Consider the following 18,335-nt stretch of genomic DNA (forward strand, 5'->3'; position numbering starts at 1 on the left):
TATCTATGGTTTAGGTATATACATGTATCTCGTATAAAAAAAAAACAGCAAAGTCTGGAAGGAACCTCTTACACAGCCGGAGCTCACTACCAATTAACTACATGTAAAAATAGACATAGCCGGCATAGAACCAATACATATAGTATAGTAAAAATTTCAAGTTAAAACGGAGAAATGGGTTATAATACCTGTGCAACCACCAAGTACATGGAGATACATGATTCTATTAGAGAATTCAAAGGAACAAATGATTCGATCAATTGAACGATGATCGCTCTATGGCTTCTTAGAATTGTATCTCATAAAATGGGGAACAACAGTGGAAGTACATGCAGCGGGCCGCTATGAGCTTACATGTATGCAACTTACTCATTCTTGATATGTATGTCAAAAGAATTAAGAGCATGCATGTACTACTGCGTCTTCTTTATTATGGTCTGTTATAGGTACTAGGCCGGGAACCGTAGATACGCATACGTCTCTTCTTTCCCCTCCTCTCTTCTCTACCAGCATCCAGGCATTCCCTTCCATCCAGTCACTTCATCGTTACTCCATGAACTCATTCTCAAATTTCAAAACTATTAAAGTCTAACTACATGTACATGTATCTTAACGACTTAAACCGCCGAATCGATAGACTAACCAGATCCCCGAAGTTTGTCAGAATGCCTTTTTGCTCTTCCCTCCTAAATCGTACGAGATGTGAGTAGCTCTATGCTGATACGACACTACCACCACTGTCGGTTTAGAATTGATGACTTCTCACTACTCAGTGCCTATTTATTAGATCTACAAGGCCTAATGGCAGGTGACTCTTGGCTTAGCCACACGCCACACGCCACATATGTGGTAGTAACGAACGTCGAGTGTCAACCCTAGCATCGTCAACGCCAGATACCCGAATTCAGATCTCTTCGAATGTCACTCATAGACCCCCTCCGCGTAACGACACGAACTCCAATATGGGTACATCCACTACTCTGGCGCCTTGACCACCTAGACGCATTTCACATATCCATCTCTACTGCCATCGTGGAGACCGCCGAGAATCCCCGAAAGGATGGAAGGCCCACCATAGTGGGCCATGGGTTCATAGGATCCCGAGATCTCAGATATATACTCCAGGATATCAATCTCCTTGAAACTTATTTGGCCTCATTTATCGCCCGTACAATCAATTCATTCCAGAAAGCACTAAAACCTAGACCATTCAGATTCTATTCACAAGAGTAAACAACAAATCCAAGTTACTTACTATTCCCCTCCACTCACATATCGGTGCTTCAAACTAATAGACTGAATAAATTTGGTGAATACAGTCAACGCCCTAAGCCTCCAAGCCCGCTCTTCACATTCTTAAACCATGTTATGCAGATTCACCCCGAGCTGGTTATACGTACTCGAAAAGGCTTCCCATTCCTCATATACAATTGCCCAGGGACCATATATACTCTCCGCCAGAACTTTACAAACACCCGTGCGGGTACCGACATTGAGTGGTTGCTAAAACAAACTGTGGTTAAACTCGACTTCAAACTCGAAGTTGTAGACCCGTATAATGTTGCTGCTGTGCTTGCTATCGCTCAGGAACAGCATTCTTGGTTTTGTAGGTCCAGCCTGACCCCTCCTAAGATACTAAAGGTACACCACCCCCACTCAATATTAACTAGTTTGTGGGTAAGCTTATGGTGGTGAAGGTGCATCTTATCACGCCGCATCCCACACTAGCCGCGGTATATTTCTACACTGCGGAAGTTCCGCTATGGTACTTGCGGGCGTTGATGGACCCCTACTTAAAAGTAGCTGGGAAAGTCCAGGTACTGAAAGAGCTTGTACAACTTCCGGTTCCTCCAGCTAGTGGCCAGGCAGTTATAACAACAGGGCCTTTTCTGGAGAGGTTAGGAGAGGTACTGGGAGAGATGAGGGTTCTTAACTTAGTTTGAAGTTTATTTCAAATGGCGCGATATCAAATGCTGAAAATTGCGTCATACTCACCTAAAACTGGAAATATGCCTGTGGAGTTATGGAGGTTTTCTTTCAGGTGATACGTTGAGTTTTATGTGCCTCCAGCTCAATCCTTAGGTGGAGATATACAAGCTTGGAATTTTCTAGGACGGTATGTGATTTTAATATAACTATAGGTAGATATCGACACCGCCCAGGTACGCCAAAAGAAGCTAGGTTTGCTTCTCGTGCCCAGTAACTGATAAGGTATCATTCCGGGGACTACACATATCGCCACCTCCTTATCAAGTCCTCGAAGAGTGTAACTAAGAGTAGGATACACATCCCGTGAGGCTACTAGGCATTGGTTATACTTGTGTAACTATCACCCCTCCCTCGTATCCCACCTTATCCCACCTACCACACCCCGCCATCTCCATCCCATGCGCCCATCTTTCCTGCATATGCCACCACTCACCGCTTAAAGTAAACAACCCTCCTATATTTTTCTAGATGATATTCATCCACGCGCGCAGCCAGCATGTGTTCCCGCCTTTCTCGTCCACCCTGTCCATCAAAAATAATATCGGTAGTCGTTTCCGTTCGGCTTATTCTGGCTCGGTTGATATTGCGAGTGACGCGACATGAATAGCTTTCGCGCCAAGGCAGGGCTGCATGACTCATATCACGATGGATAACGAATACGGGATCGGAGAATTTTGTGTTTGGGATCAGATTGTATCACTCGGTTTATTCGACGATGCATTTATGGAGCTCGGGGAGCTAAACCAGTTTTTTTTTTTTTTGGTTCTGGCAGTTTCCGAAATTCAAATCTACATCCTTCCAACATTTCTCTCAACCCGGCGCACACGCGACACAAATGATCTCCCCGAACTCGAAACTCGTAACATCAATTATTATATTAAGAGCAAAAAGCGCGTGTTACAAAAAAAAATGATTTCAAACAGATACCAAATTAAGAAAAATAAATAGATATTCCATCCCAACCCCCAACCATACAAACCTCTAAGTCGGCCCATAAACCCGCTCCGGTATTGTGCAAATTATATGCCTCTTTTCCTCCCATTCTCCGCCCCTCACCCCCCCCCCCCTCCTTTCCCCCGCGCACGACATTCTCTATTATCCCTGGGTATTCATTATCGTGTACCCCCCAGTTACCGAATCCATCCCTTGTCCCCATCCCCTGCCGTCGTTCATGAACATGAACTTGAACCCTAATCCATGCCGTCCCTTTCCCGAAAGATAAATGAAATTAAAACGCGAATACATATACCAGTGCAGTAGGGCGAAGTGGATGAAACATGCAAGACAAATTTTATGCAGATAGTGTGCAGATTTGATATAATAAACATATGTATGTAAATCCCCCTCATCCACCTGACAATAGAACAAAAAACTGGAACGCAACCGTTTGCAGAACATAAGAAATGAACAAGAAAAACCCCTAGGCTGCACAAGAAAGGAAATTCCGTATGAAAAAGAAGAACGAAAAAGATTTCACCGTCGTGAAAAGAAAAAACCGTGAACCAAAAGCACAAGAATGATGAACCTCCCTTTCCATCAAAGACAGCCCAAACCCGTCAACTCAGTTCCGCACGCGCTTCTTGAACGAAATACACTATGTAAAAGTAGCAAAACAAGTAACCCCGCGATGCCGCCAATCAATCAACAAACCCCATATGAACCATTTAAGGAAAAGCCGTAGAAAACTGCACAATAAGAAAAAGACCCAAGAACCCAACAATGAAACCATGACCCCTAGAGATATTTGATCCCTTCAAGAACAGATAAGACGTAAAGTTGAATTGACAAATAAAATGAAAAAGGAGTGGAAAAAAAAAAGTACACGCCCATACTATGAATTATTTGTTCGGCGAACATAAGAAAGTTAAACCCCCGCTGCTCAGTGGTCACCGTTTACCACAAACCACCCTTCTTCTTTTCACCACATTCGATTTCTGGGTTCTCCCTGACCCATCTCTCCACGTATTTTTTGACCGCAAACTTGCGATCTTTCCTAACCAACTCCTTAGACAGACCAGTGTACAGCGAAAGTTCGTCGTCATACTTTCGTCCCACGTTCTCAAATTCCAAGCTGAGATATCGCATGACACCGTAGACGAGTTCTTCAGCAACCTCGGCAGCATCGACATTGTCATGCTTCTTCGCTGGTGGCAGTGAGGCAACAGTGTAACCTGGCGACGGAGACATAGGCGCATATGAAACGCGAGCAGGTGCAGTTTGAGGACCCCCGGCAATTGCCAAAGCTGATGTGGGTGAGAGCATTTTCGATGTTGTCGATTCAAGAGAATCCGGGGGAGTTGGGAGCTGGGCGTTTCCTTTGTTGGCCGCAATACCGATCGGCTTTGCCATCGCAAGATCTTCAGTAGAAATGCGTGTGTTGTTGAAGCCCTTGTGCGGTTTCTCCTCGCGTTCATGGTCGAGGAAAAGTGGCTCAGGCTCCGGGACGGGTACCTTAAAGCGCGAGTAAACAGGTGAGTGACATATCGGATAGTCCTGCTCCTCTTCTGTCTGCTTAGTTTCGAGCATGCCAGGGTCTGTGTTGATAGCTGTCAACCTTGGGCGGATGGTCTCGGAGCTTTCGCTTCGGGCTCCGGTGGATGGGCCAGGGTCGCTAGCCTCGGTTCGGATCCTCTTATCGTCGTGCTTGTTTACATCCTCCGTGACGATGGGGAAGGGGTATTCTGACTCTTCTTTGGCCCTCTCCCGCTCGCGCCCAGCAGTCCCCAGTGCACCGTTCTTCTTCAACCCCCGCTCCAACCCAAGAATATATCCAGCAAAACCTTCATCCAGTGACTCTCGCCTATCGTGACTGCGCGATGCTTTGCTGACCTTGGAAGCGACATCCCATGTCGAGCTCGCGGCCGATGATGTTGGTGATGAGCTCAAGCTGGGACATCTAGAGCTTTGAGGGCTGACCATTGGACTTGGCGGGGCAGAGTCAATCGGTTCGTGAAGATGCGACACGTGATCGATAGGCCGAACCCAGGTCTTCTTGACCAACCGTCTTTCTCTTTCTCTGTCCCGTACGAATGGGGCGGTGTTATACAGTCCGGGAGTGTCAGGCTTGTCGGTGCTTGTTCTTCGGAGATGTCTCGCGCCAGCTTTTTCGCGGTTAGTCCATCTTGAAACCGAGACAGGCTGTGGCAACTCATTCGGCAGGGGCTGTTGCTGGTTTGCGTCAATCTGCATCTCCGGTAGTGGAACCCTGACGCGGTTTGACCTGCGGGAGGTCTCGATCGGTTGAGGTACCAGGGGTCTACCCGAGATGGGACGGTGTGAGCGTCTGGTGCTCTCGAAAGGTACGGGCAGCGGTGATGATGGCGCTTGGGTCGGTGTCATGGGACCAAAAAAGGAGGTAGTGGGTGTAGGAGGTCCATCCGGCTTCTGGATCGGGGGTGCCATGGGCCGGTTTGACCTCCTGGTAACTTCCATGGGCTGCGGAAGTTGGATGGAGTCGGGTCTGTTGGTTTTTTTGTTGACATCCACGGGCTGTGGGGAGAACATTGTCCCCTTCGGCGAGATGGTCGAGTGTCGGGCCGAGTGCTTTGGCGATACCTGTGCTCTCTTACCTACCTCAGCACCCTCGTCGTCCTTGCTCAGAGGACTTCTCCTGTTGCTCCTCCGCACAGTTTCAACGGGCTGGGGTAGACCCATCCATAAAGTCTCCTCCTCGCTCTTCTTGTTCTTAACCGGGGGCTTCTCAGGGCGGTGACTGCGCTTCGTCGTCTCAATTGGCTGAGGAAGGATGGGATTGCTGGGAGCGTACGACGAAACATTGTCAGGCAGGTTGGGGCGATGGTTTGAGTTTGGTCGGTTGCTCCTCTTGATGGTTTCGATCGGCTGAGGTACTGGCATGAATACCTTACCGCGTCTTCCTGATGCTCGTACACCGCCCGTAGCAGTTGATTTCGAGGTCGTTTCTACAGGCTGGGGCAAGGGAATCACTGCGGGTGTAGTCTTCTTCTCTTCCACTGAAACCCTCTTTGGCGCCACATTCTTTTTGGTTGCCCACTCTAGTAGCCTCTTTTCCCTTGCGGCCTCATCTGCTATCTTTTTTGCCTCTGCCGCCTTCTCTTCCTCTGATTTTCCTGCCTCGAGTAGTCTCTTTCGGGTAGCCTGGGTAAGGGCACTGGCCTGACTTGTTTTGTCCTCCGGTTTTCTAACCAGCTTGCTCCGGAGAGAAGCTTCAACTCTCGTTGGGGGAGGGATTGGGGGAAGGAATCCAGTCACAGAACCCAGCCACATGATCTCGTCCATGCTCTTCTTCTCCTTTGGCTCGTAGAGTTTCTTCCTCCCATCATCTGCGCTGGTGTTCCTTGAGTGAATGGTCAAGCGAGTAGTATGGGTTGTGGCACCGACGGTGGGAATTTGGGGGGGCTGCAATGGCCTGTTGTTGGGAGCTTTCGACCGAGGGGCTGTCTCCACAGGTGGCGGCTGCCATACGGAGAGCCTACCAGATGTTCCGGCAGCTGATGGTTGCTCAAAGAATGGGGAGAAGAAGCTTGGAGCTTCGTTTGGGATTTGCTGCCGAGGGGCAGCATTCTGTAGTGGGTTGAGTCCCATTTCGACGGTGGGACCTCGTTGAGGAGGATTATTGCTGTGGTAGTTTGTTGTAATAATAATGGGGGGGTATCTGGCGAGGTAGATGAGATAGATTCGCGGATTGTTATTTATGAAAGTAGATTTCTCCGTTCCGATGGACGATGAGTCGGAGTTGTGGGACGGGGGGTTGGAGGAGACGCAGATAAGACAAGGTAAATCCGGGGAAGGCAAGGACTAAGTACCACGAGGTGACACGGGGAGCTACTTGAAGAAAAAATGAAACAAAAAGCAAAAATAAATTCCAAGAGAATCTACTTTCGATCACACCACGTCAGAAACAAATTTTGTGCGAGTTGTGAAGAAAAAGGAAGGAAAGATCATGTGTAGGTAGAAGGGATTAAAAACTGAGACTCTGGAATGACGAAATGAGCTCGCGTAATGGGAGGCAAGGCATACCGTTTGTTTGCAAAAAATACTTTACAGCCAAATAGAAACGGGTATCTTTACGGAGCAGGTCCAATCGAACTGACGGATGACGCCGCTCCCCACGAAGTGTGTCCCGGTTTTCTTGGTGGAGCCGTATGACCGTTTGTATCTGGCAAGGAAGTTTACGAGTACTACTCGTTGCTGACCTATGGGAACCGACGAATGGATATGGAGGAGTGCCCTAAGCCCTGCCAAAGGTGTCTATCCTAATTCAGGCTTTGGTAACTGGGCAGAAATATGTGTGGGGAGGTTTCCAGGTTCTTTGCTTGATGTTGCCCCTGGTGTTAAATCGTTTGTAGTCCAGTTCCGTTTTCCTCAAATCTCGATCAGTTCGATTCGAATACTTTTTGCTGGTGCTTTTCTCCGTTGCGGGGGGGATGCAAGAAGCAGTAATAAGGGGATCGAGAAGAAGAGGAGGGGATCCGGTTTTTTTTTTTTTGTTTTACGCAGTTGAAAAAATTCCTGTGACACGTTGGCTACCACCCCTAGACTATTTCTCGAGAAGAAATACTCCTACTTTTTCCGTGCGGTTTGAATTATTTAGTTTTTTTTTTTCCTGCTGTCGGTTTCTTATCCGACACACTTTCACGCACGTCTTTTCAAAGAAGGATGGATAAAGAGCCGCTGTGCAAATCCCGGCCGGTAGCTTTGGAGAGCGTTATGCAGTGTGTGTGTGGTGGGTTGTGTGTGGTGTGAGGGCTGCTGTGTGTGTGTGTGTGCAACCCTGTGGGCGTGGAGTGTGGCCTCTTTGTTCGACTTTTATGACGGTCTTTTTTTTGCTCTCTGTTCGGCTGCAAACCTCCAGGATGTTATTTTTTTGCTTTTTTAAAATATAATATCGAGTACCGGATAGGCTGGATAACGATTTCTGCCGGTGAATGAGGCAATGGGATGTTATTCGAGTTTATGGGTATCTCCGGGAAGTGGTTGCCCGCTGGCAGCGAACAGTGGGGAAGCAAATCTATCAATTCGAAGAACGGCGAACGTTCTCGGCTGTTGAGAATTGTAGAGCGAATGGGAGAAATCTAGAGCAATGGGGTTTCAAAAGCAAGGGGGCCGGGCAGAAGTGAAGAATGGAGATGGATTATGCAAAGGGAGGAAGATGGGCACAAACGCTGTTTTGGCCTTCAAAGAGGAGGGGCTATTGCGTCTGTCTAGCTGACTGATGGACAATGCTCCCCACAATTGCAGCTAAAAGATGATGGCAATATTTGGACACAGTTCAGCGGGGCGGCGAACGAGTGGCGTAAAAGTAGGGCCAGTTACAGTAACAATAGCGATAATGATAGTTCAGGGGTGTGAGCAATTGCAATTGAGTTCTTTTCCCCGGAAAGGAGTGGGGATATAACAGAAGGGAGAGAAGGAGCACAGTGAGAAAGAAGAGAGAAAGATGGAGGTTGATGAGCAATCCTACCGAGCAAGAGGTGATTTGAGAAGACGCCAGAGAGCAGATGACAAGCAAGATCTGCTACTCTAGTTCTCAATTACGGAGACAGGAGGAACGTTATCCCGTAGCTGTAGACTTCGATCTAGACATACAACACCAAACACTTCAAGACTCCCTTACCTTACTGATTCCTCTTGTGATTCTTTTTGCAGACGAATTGATACCTCATGTCTTCTCACTCAGCTGTGTTGAAAATTCAACAAAGCTTTCGCTGTCCCTTCTGCATCACAACTCCCGTCCGTGTATTGCCTTTTCACGTTGATTGTCCTACACCTAGGCAACTCAATTGCAGTTCTCTCCGCACGGGTCGGGTCTTTTCATTGCTGGAACTGGAATTGGGCCATATATGATCCAATTATAGGCCTCGCGGAACTTTACTTTAGGTACATGTGAGCACACGCATATTGAGCACAGAAGTCAAGTACTCCAGAGTGAGTACCTCTACATGTATGTACTTGTAATCCGTAGACGAGTCGTTAAATCCAGCAGGTGCGAGTCCAGAGTCTCGTCTACAGGACTACTTGACTACTGAATGGCACTCTACCGGCAACCAGCAGCATGGGAGAGTAACGCAGCCAATTGCGCCCTGACTGCAACACGGCATTAGAGCAACCAGGCCGGTCTTCTGCCTAGTCTAGGTTGGGAGCACTAAGCGATATACTAAGCTCCCCCATGTCCAGTCCACTCCACAGGACCACAGATCATACTCATCAACGCTACGACATGCCTAGGAGACGAGAAGCCTCTCCACAATGTGAATTAACTGTCCGTCCGTCCTAGGCAGTCTCCCACTCCCGCCCCTTAACATTTCTCTTTCATCTCGATTGGATTCTCCACACTGGTGCCACTGGCGGTTGACTCGGCGATACGAACACGTTCCGAATTTAAACAGCTGTCGTGGAGTACTACTACTCTACATCTAGTAGTGCTATACTGAGCCCAGTATGTACCTACTGTACTCGACACACAGCAGCAGCAGTTATCACACACAGGAATGTTACCGTATGTCGTTGTACCTGTTATACATATATCCTATTTCATATTCCCCCGGTAATGCTGGGTAGATATCAATGATTGGAAACGGAAGAAAATGAAAATAACGGGGAAACATAGTTTTTATGCAATGTATGTAGGTACATAAGCACGATGTTCCTCCCCCCCCCCCCCCCCCCCGGGAGTTAAAACAGGCACCAAGTCACGCGCTACACCCCATCTCATATCTCGCTGCGCTGCTTGCTGCAATGCAACGCTCCACCACATCCCATCCCATCTCAAAGATCCCAGTTGGGAAAGAAGAAATAAAGGAAGCAGTTGGGGAAGGAAGCAGAAACGGAGGGCGGACGGATCAATCAAATCTAATCCTTTTCTCACTGTGCCCGTGCGCCTGCAGCCAATGCTTGTTGTCTCACTCGGTCCTGGTCGTTTGTCGTTGGTCGTTGCCGGTCACCCCACAATCACTTGCCTTACATATCGTACTTCCCACATTACCCCCCGCTACTGCACATTTTGCTTGTTTGCCTGCCTCAACAGCAGCAGCGACATATGTGCTGTCTTTCTAACGAGAAGAAATTCGTCAAAGATCTCTTTCTCGAGGTGGTTGGATACGGACTCTTGGTTCGTCTGCAGAGTTACTCACTCAACCCCAACACCTATGGCGCGAGAAGGCCTAGAGGGCGACTTCAGAGGAATTTCGTTTGTATGGGAATCTGAGAAAATGCTAGGGTTAGTCTAGGCGCTAGTACCATTATGGCCAATTTCTCTAAGTTTGATTGGCTGATTCTTTAAAAAAGCCGAAGTTTACACACCTACCCCCCATAGCTTCTCGAGCCATAGAATTAAGGAAGAAGTGTCGAGAAGAAGAAAAGAAAGCACTTAAACGGGAGCCTCCGATACCCCAATCTCCTCGTTCTTCCCCATGTCTTGATACTTGTAAGCAGTAGTGGAACTTGGGGGTAGCTTAGATACAAGCACCTAGTACACTACTCTAGCTACTACAGAACACTGCAAGCAAACCTCGACCTCTTCAGTTCCGTGTCCGCAATATCCCCTCCTCCTTCCTCCCCCACGCCACGCAAAAAATTACGGAGCAAGCACTGGTCCAGGCCGTTATGGAGTTTTCCCCCTTCGCTTTTCGCCATGGGTGGTTCAAGAGAGTGAAAAAGGGCAGGCGAACGCGAAAACTCGGACGCATGCAATCTATTTTTGCATGCACGCCAAGCGCACAGACAGGCTCGACCACACCCTCAAGAAAAAAGAAGAACGACGCCGCCATGTTAGGGATTGATCGGCCTGAACACCGTGGCGCTCACCACACCACAGGTGCTCTATGTAGATACTGCTCTAGCTCTGCCTTGCACAGCTCCTAGGCCTTCAAAACTCATTTGATTTGCAACTTGCAGCAGGTTGCTGCCCTCTATCCTTATCGATGGGAGGCTGCATTCGTTGCCAAAAACTTCAAGGCGCAAGTTGACTTTGGAATTCTTGTGGTTTTGGGATTTTCCTACTGGTGACATGTTAATGACAGAATAGAGTACCTACATGTAGTCTACACGTTCTTGGGCGTAAGATATGCTCGATAGGCACCATGAACAATAAGAAAGATTTTCATTAACCTACATGATACACGCACAATCCTGGACGTTTAACCGGCCTCTCCCCCTCCCCCCCCCCCTCTCCCTTCCTTCCTTCTTCACCAGGGGATTGACGCTTATTCTGTCATCTTATTTCATTCAGATGTCACCGGCAGGAAAACGCTCCCAAAATTCTAAATTCTAAAGACAACTTGCGCCCTTGGAACCGGGTCTCGTCTTATCGATGCTTGACGTTCATAATCGGATCTCAACACTACGCAAGAGATGTGTTGATACATGACGCAAAGTATGACCTAGGTGGAGCTGTATCTAGAGTACAGCTGCAGTCCTTTGTCTGGTTTATATAAAAAAAAATCTGACATGTGAGATAACGAAAGCAAGAACCCTCCCGTCCGGAACCTAAATGGATCATCGTGGTCTCGGTTCGGTCCGACACTTGTCTGTGGAACCGGCGGGGCTGTCGGATCTTCTCAACCGGAGGGAAACCGGCAGCGCGGGATAAACTTATTTTTATCTATATAATAATTATTCTCGTATGTATTTTTATAATTTATGATAGAGACTAATGTAGGTACAGAAAGAATCCACAAAAGTAGAAAGGAAACAACTGCCGTTTGAAAAAACAGAATAGATGACGTATCTCGCTTCGCTATCGATAGTGAGTTCTTTTTTCTCTCTTTTTTTTTTCGTTTCGCAATTGCTCACGGGGGCAGAATTGATTTCAAAAAGCCGCCTAGAGGCTCCCGCTAAATTCGTGGTTACTCCGCAATTGTGGAGATACCGGGGAAGAAGGATGAGGTGGAGGAGGAGGAAAAAGAATTAATTCCCTCGGATAATAACGCTAGTACTTTCCTAAGGGTATTCGTGGCAGCCACAGTGTTGAGTTTAAAACTCATTCATTCCAACACTTACCAGAATGTCCCAGAAGCAAGGTGAGGAAATTAAAAAATTACCAATGACCCAGCGCCAGCTGTTATCCAAATTCAGATTTTTCAGTAGCCACTGCACTCATTCAAGAAACACATCCCACTGCCCTTCCATGCGTTCGCAGCAGGAACTTTGCCTATCTTGAAATTACATGCAGACGTCAGGTACAACATGCAGATAATCTAGTTGGCACCGGGATTATGTTGTGCATGTAACAAATCCCCTACTCTTGCTGTGAATTTGTGATATCAGAAACCTATGGATAGGGTGCATATTAAATTGAGAAAAGCATGCGATGCCCAATCTAGGGCTGCGAGTGTGGCAACTTCCTGCCTGTGAATGACAAACTAGTTGGTTTAGTTGTAGCTGATTAGCTATCAGGATTATCGGAATTTGACTCGTGTATTACTTTGTTTTTGGTGCTTTCATGAATCATAGGAATTAGTTGTGCGAGTACCCAGATTTGAGGCTGGTGTGACACATTTTGAGAGGAGCAACGAAGGAGGGGTATGTTTGACCATGACTCTTCCTTCCCATGATACGCGGATACCCTTTCAACAGAGTTGCGAAATGGACCGTTGGGAGTTTCCCCACTATCTATTAGCTAGCATGTAGCAGAAGGGGGGGATGAAGCTTTGAAACAAAGTACGGAGGGAGGCACGGGAAAACGCATACCGGTGCGGTCTGTTCAGCTGACCGCCGCGGTAAAAGTCGGATGAGCTCTCATCTGTTTGTCCGGGGTAACTCCGTTTCCCCGAGAAGTCGAGTGTGCCGAGGGAGGTTCCTTCCTCACACCGAGCTCCGATGACCTGACTGAAAGTAACGCCAGGGGCATGTAGGCATCAATCAGCCCATTGCAGTTGGCAAAAAGCGTGCAATCCCTCGCTAGCAATCGAGATCGATGTACCAGGCCTCTACAAGGGAATTTAATAATGAGCTTTTTAATATCATTACCGGTCCTTTGTAGAATAATGGAGCTACCACAAAATCCCCCCGGCATCTGAGTTGCGGCGGACAGTAGTAACGTTACAGAACACGGCAAGCTATCTGGTCTGGTTGATTAGAAGATAGATTAGCGTTGGCATTTCTGAAAGCTTCAGTAACACCACCGTTCAACTGCCCATTGATACATACCTCCACTATGATACATACATCAGGCGGCCAAGAATTCTGGAGAATAGATTGAGTGCATGCATGCATGCACTGTAGCTGGGAGAGTAAAAACACGGTATCGGTATCGTGGGTGGCTGGAGTATGTATGAACCTACATACTCTAGAGCAGAACAGTGGTACAGGTTCAAGCAAGCATGAGGGGCCGAGAAACAATTTGTAGAACAATGTTGAGGACACGATGCATTGGAGGTACATCACAAAGGATACCTACATACATGTATCCACGCTACTATAAATAGAACCACCAGAGGGCATGCCTGCCACCAATCACAAGTCTTCCTTCATCTTGATCACGACCTCGGGGCTACTCTAATAATCCGAGTGACGAGCGTCTCTATTCGGTTTCGCAACGGAGAAACCATCGTTGTCAATGCCATGGAGTAGAGAAAACTGCCACCAAGGATTCTAGGCTGGATCCTTCTTGCCCCGGGATTTACCTGCAATAGTTAGGCGAGTCTCTCACTTCGTTACCAATGTGATCGACATGTGCGTACCCGTCTAACCGCACGTACTTACAGATTTGCCTCACGCTGCTCCCCCGGGTAGGTGCTCGAGATGGGCTTGTCTCAGTCGGGGAATTGGTTGATCAGTCAGAATTGATAATATATTGCAAGGTATGATATAGCCCAGCATTCATGCGACTGGCAATGATAATTGTACGCTCTCGCTCTGTGTTGGTTTTCATGAGTTGAAGTTTACAAGGCACGATGACGATGACGATGAGGCTCAGTGCCATGCCACCACTCCATGTCTTGGGTGGTGCGGGCCGATCAAATTTGGTTTTAAGGTTAGACATCACTTACCAAGAAAGCTTGTGCAGTCGCTTATCTCAAACCGTTCCCAGAATATCGGTCCGGCAGCTAGCCGTACGACACTACGCCACCGAAGATGGTAGTTTTTACCAACACACTTTACACACAATTCTGCAAAGCATTATCGGCTCACTTTCATCAGGACCTCCGAAATTATTCTTCTTGTTTCACTCTCGATTTCTGCAAGAATCCGTGGATCTAGGTATGTGGGCCATGCTGTCGCCCTTCACCCGTTCGATCGCTTATTATGTACTCGCGACCAGCAACAAGAACCCGAAAATGCACGTCCTAACCTGCAACTTCCATTGGAGTAGAAGTCAAAAATACAGCAAAGACTTGCAGCTGCATATTCGGGTTCTTGTTGCTGGTCGCGAGTATTATTACCTACCTTCATCCCATTGGAAGGCCGGCATACCGCATACACACCTCGAGCACCTACTCCAAATAGCAGTTACACAACGGATTTCTAGCCACCATGTGAACCACAACTACGTTACATGATATGATATGTAAAGGCAAGCAAGCACATACAGTCAGTCATGTGCTTCTCACGACCGCTTTACTCCTTGCGAAAGTCTCATTTCCTACTTCGATCTAGATGGAGAACATACCACATTCCATATTCTCTATACAGACAATACAAAAAATCAGAGTTTTGGGGCTGCATAAAAGTCCGGGGAAAAGAAAAATTCGTATTGTGCGGGGTGCATGGGGATCGTGGATCGGGATCTTGGTGTCCTCATCGAGTGTTTTCCTTGTTAAGGAACAGTTTTTGCTTTTTTTCCCTTTCCCGCGGCATGGTGAACCTCATGGGTCGTGGAACGTATAATGTGGTAAAGAAGCTCCCTTCGTTTTGCAAGGACCAATAATTAGCTATGGGGTGTGAAGATGTCCAGAATCCAAAGAGTTGTTTCTTCCGATGGAAACACACATAGCACGACTATGGATTGTTACCGTGGATTACCTACGCCAGGAGGCTACCCTTCTAGCTACTAATAGAAAACCGATTTCTTCGACTTTTGGATCACAATTTGTTTTTTGTCACGATATAAGACGGGCATATAGTGTGCATCTCGTGACGCGTATGGATCGAGGCTGGAAAGGATACAATAACCAAATTAACCCTAACTAACCCAATTAATAACTCTCACCAACTAACTGGCCTTCTCTTGAGGTATGTATCTAGTACTCATACGGTACTTGTAACCTGTGTACGGGGTTTTCTCGCTATGGTAATTGCAATTGTAGCATGATTTGTCGGGGAACTCGTTACAGAATCCTCGGCCTCCGACTGCGTTGTCAGTTGCGCCGCCGCATCCCACGCAACCCAACGCGTTTACCACGGTACCAACCCCCCGATCCTCGCCCCGTCGGCGCCTCCTGTTTAGTTATAATATAATGGTGTGACTAGTAGTTATGTGCCTACTCCCGAACGCAGGGTCTTTGGATTTCTGTCGCCGAATGTACTCATACTGTTGTCTTCTTGGGTCTGGAGATCACACGAGATCGCTTGCGACAAGTGGTATGTAGCCCCAGGTTTTCGATTCCTAATCCCAACTGCAGGAGAGGTTCTCGTGATGGTCTTTCACTCAGCTGGTGACAGCACGGTTTAAAGGTTGCTCTACCTACCCCATTCTTATCACCGTCGGCACTACCTAATGCTGAATGAAATAGTGACACTCGTAATTTACATATCCCTCATGATCCTTAGAGTATCTAATGGGAGACCCAGCTAATCCTGAGTAGTGTCCTGAGTTTCCACGCTATGCATTAGGTTTGCTGCACCCTATGCACCCGCATCGCATCGGGGCTATCCCAAAATCGTGAGAAGCGCGTGACGAATTTTCTTCCTTAGACACATACTCTACTTTTTACTTCTTGATTCTCTTGGCAGGTCTCATCTAGAAATATAGCTTGGATTTAGATTTCCGTGGCGAGTGATTAGTCGTGAACCTCAGCAAATCGGAAGTCCAGTAGGACTTTAAGGTTTCAATGCTGTCTCCGATGTGTTTCTCGGGATGCAGTTGCTTTGGGAACGAGGACAATGATTATAATACAGATTCAAGGTACCTCAAGGTGAACAACTATTACACTTGGAGTCGTTGCTAGTTGGTCAGCCTTAAGTGGGAGCCGCAAGGTCTTCTCCCGGTGAAAAGAGTTTTGGGAAGGTTTATGAGGAAGTTTATTCGTTTACTTAGGGGTGGTGGGTATCCGTCAATGGTAGTTGTGAGGACGAGTCACAAGCCTGAATTCGGGTATATTGCCCCTTTTGACTGTTCCACGGCGGCTTGCCAATGCTAACAGGTGAGAATATAGCTGGGAATACTAGCTGGGCGGGACAAATGAACATTCAGCGCCTTCGATTATAGGAAGTAGATAAACATCTTGTCTCTACTATAGGATTTACATCTTCGAGTGCTCTAGGAACCTATTCTAGGTAGTTGCATACGGCAAGCAATGCCAGGGAACTTGGTGCGAGATGACAATCATCTCTCAATAGATTCAGGGCTAGGGCTTCTACGGTGTGTTTTTCCCGTGTGCAGTGCAGTTTAAAACGTCCCATGCAAGAACGATCTTTGTTCGAAAGCGGACTATATTGCGGGAAATAACAAGAGTGATGATCGATGATACCTTCCAGAATGCCCTGCATTCTGGATCAGGGAATTGATAGCGTGACAGACGTGTGCTGCGCATCAGATCCAGCAAAGACGCGCGTATCACAACCGCCAAACCTGTCACTCTGGAAATCTCCGACCAGATGCACGGGGATGCGTCTTTTTTAATTGCCTCCCGCCAAGGCAACCGAACGAACGAACGGTGAGCAGGTAGCGACACGACTGGGCTGCTAGCGTCTGGAACCCTTTAAGATTATTCTTTTAGGTTATTCCGTGTGTTGTCTCGGCCGGGCGTACGGCTTCCGTTCCGCTTAACCATTGGGCCAGTTTTCAGGAAAGGATCGACAGGATTGCCGGTTTTAGCGCGGGGATCGACACCATATGTGCTATACCAGTAATCATGGATTCTCACTCGGAAGTCTTGCCGATGCTTAGTGGATTTCGGGAGTTAAGAGGCAATCGGAGCGTTGAGCCTCGGGAAACGATTAGTACTGCGGTGAGATCACGGTAGATATCGCGATTTGCGTGTGAGATTTATGCATAGGGAATCAATCACTCGCATCTTGGGGGTTCACGCAGTATGTTTCATTCACCTAGAGTATTTGAGATCTAATCTGGTATTGTAATCTAGATGGAACATTGATTGACCTACTGTGTAGCCTGGATAAGTTTATCTCCATTTCGAACATCGAGCCAAACAAAACGTAGGGCGAAACAAATCCCTGGGAATCTGGGCGAATCACCCGCTGTGTGCCAAAAGGGTTAACTTAGCGGTGCGGCGGGTTCCCGAAGACCAACCGCTTATTTCATAGTTTTTGCAAAATATCTACCGATTTGTTCTGCCGGACTGGCGAAGACTTTCACCTCTGGGGCCACGAAAGCGCCGACCCGACAGTCCCTCTTGCCGCGGGGGGCAGGCCGATTCCAAATTGATATGCCCTATAATAAAGTACTGCGATTTTTGGGCATCATTTACCTCTTTTGACGGAGACCTTCTAAGAGTTTTATTTTGGTCTACTTACTCTAGAAGGGACATCTGCATATGTGCGCATATGATCATTGGCAGGGTAAATATATATCCCCGCTTCGAAGATCCGGCTACGCGGTACAAGTCGCGAATTAAGTCCCTGGAGATCTACGGAAATCAACTCTATATTGTGTATATCCTTCCTCTCAAGAGACGATTGACAGGGGAAATCGGGGAAATATGGCGCACGACGGAGCGGGAATGTCAATTACGACAAGGCCCCTCGTGGACGGTATAGGGCCCTGCCCCAGGATCGTGTCGATCTTTTAGGAGTATATACGTTTTAGTCCCTGGATGGCGTCACTAACGACTGGATAAGTGACCCCATTCGCCGAGATTTATGCATCCGCCGCGGAGGATTATATTGGCGGTGCGCGCAGTAGCCCTACTGCAAGCACATCTCCACAGAGATTACTCGGGAATAGATTCTATGTGTATGTGATATAATAGTATATATTTATTTATTCTACAAGTGAATATATTAACAACTACGACCATAGCCACATCGAAGGGTTTTAAGGGATCATGTACCGGAAATTTAGTAGCTGGAGCTCGGTTTTATTGTCCTCTTTTTCAGCATCTGACGATTTCCCTGTTGATCGGAGTTCACCACAAGAAATTAAGAATCCGCGATGAGGGAATAACCAACAGAAACAAATGTAGATAAACTAAGAATCTAATGAAGTAACAGATGTCTCGCCCCGAGGGTGGCCCACCATGGAGACA

At 47.4% G+C, this 18,335-nt stretch overlaps 3 protein-coding genes across 3 annotated transcripts; 2 read left to right on the plus strand and 1 right to left on the minus strand.

Moving 5' to 3' along the window:
* Positions 1-918: 918 nt before the first annotated feature.
* LAJ45_00060 (uncharacterized protein) lies at positions 919-2,145 on the plus strand (the record flags this gene model as incomplete). Its single annotated transcript, XM_046109662.1, has 5 exons — positions 919-1,229; positions 1,320-1,641; positions 1,698-1,897; positions 2,071-2,082; positions 2,142-2,145. The coding sequence occupies 5 exons, from the start codon at positions 919-921 to the stop codon at positions 2,143-2,145; spliced, it is 849 nt and encodes a 282-aa protein (XP_045976355.1).
* Positions 2,146-3,882: 1,737 nt separating this feature from the next.
* LAJ45_00061 (uncharacterized protein) lies at positions 3,883-8,633 on the minus strand (the record flags this gene model as incomplete). Its single annotated transcript, XM_046109663.1, has 9 exons — positions 3,883-4,818; positions 4,906-6,586; positions 6,774-6,842; positions 6,988-7,006; positions 7,464-7,479; positions 7,535-7,641; positions 7,741-7,808; positions 8,132-8,179; positions 8,590-8,633. 9 exons carry the CDS (start codon positions 8,631-8,633, stop codon positions 3,883-3,885), a joined length of 2,988 nt encoding a protein of 995 aa, XP_045976356.1.
* Positions 8,634-16,424: 7,791 nt separating this feature from the next.
* LAJ45_00062 (uncharacterized protein) lies at positions 16,425-17,250 on the plus strand (the record flags this gene model as incomplete). The annotated part of the gene is made up of 4 exons (XM_046109664.1): positions 16,425-16,489; positions 16,647-16,784; positions 17,127-17,160; positions 17,242-17,250. The coding sequence occupies 4 exons, from the start codon at positions 16,425-16,427 to the stop codon at positions 17,248-17,250; spliced, it is 246 nt and encodes an 81-aa protein (XP_045976357.1).
* Between the last annotated feature and the right edge of the window lie 1,085 nt (positions 17,251-18,335).

Source organism: Morchella importuna (genome assembly GCF_003444635.1).
Source record: "Morchella importuna strain M04M26 chromosome Unknown Morimp01GS001, whole genome shotgun sequence".
Lineage (NCBI taxonomy): Eukaryota > Fungi > Ascomycota > Pezizomycetes > Pezizales > Morchellaceae > Morchella > Morchella importuna.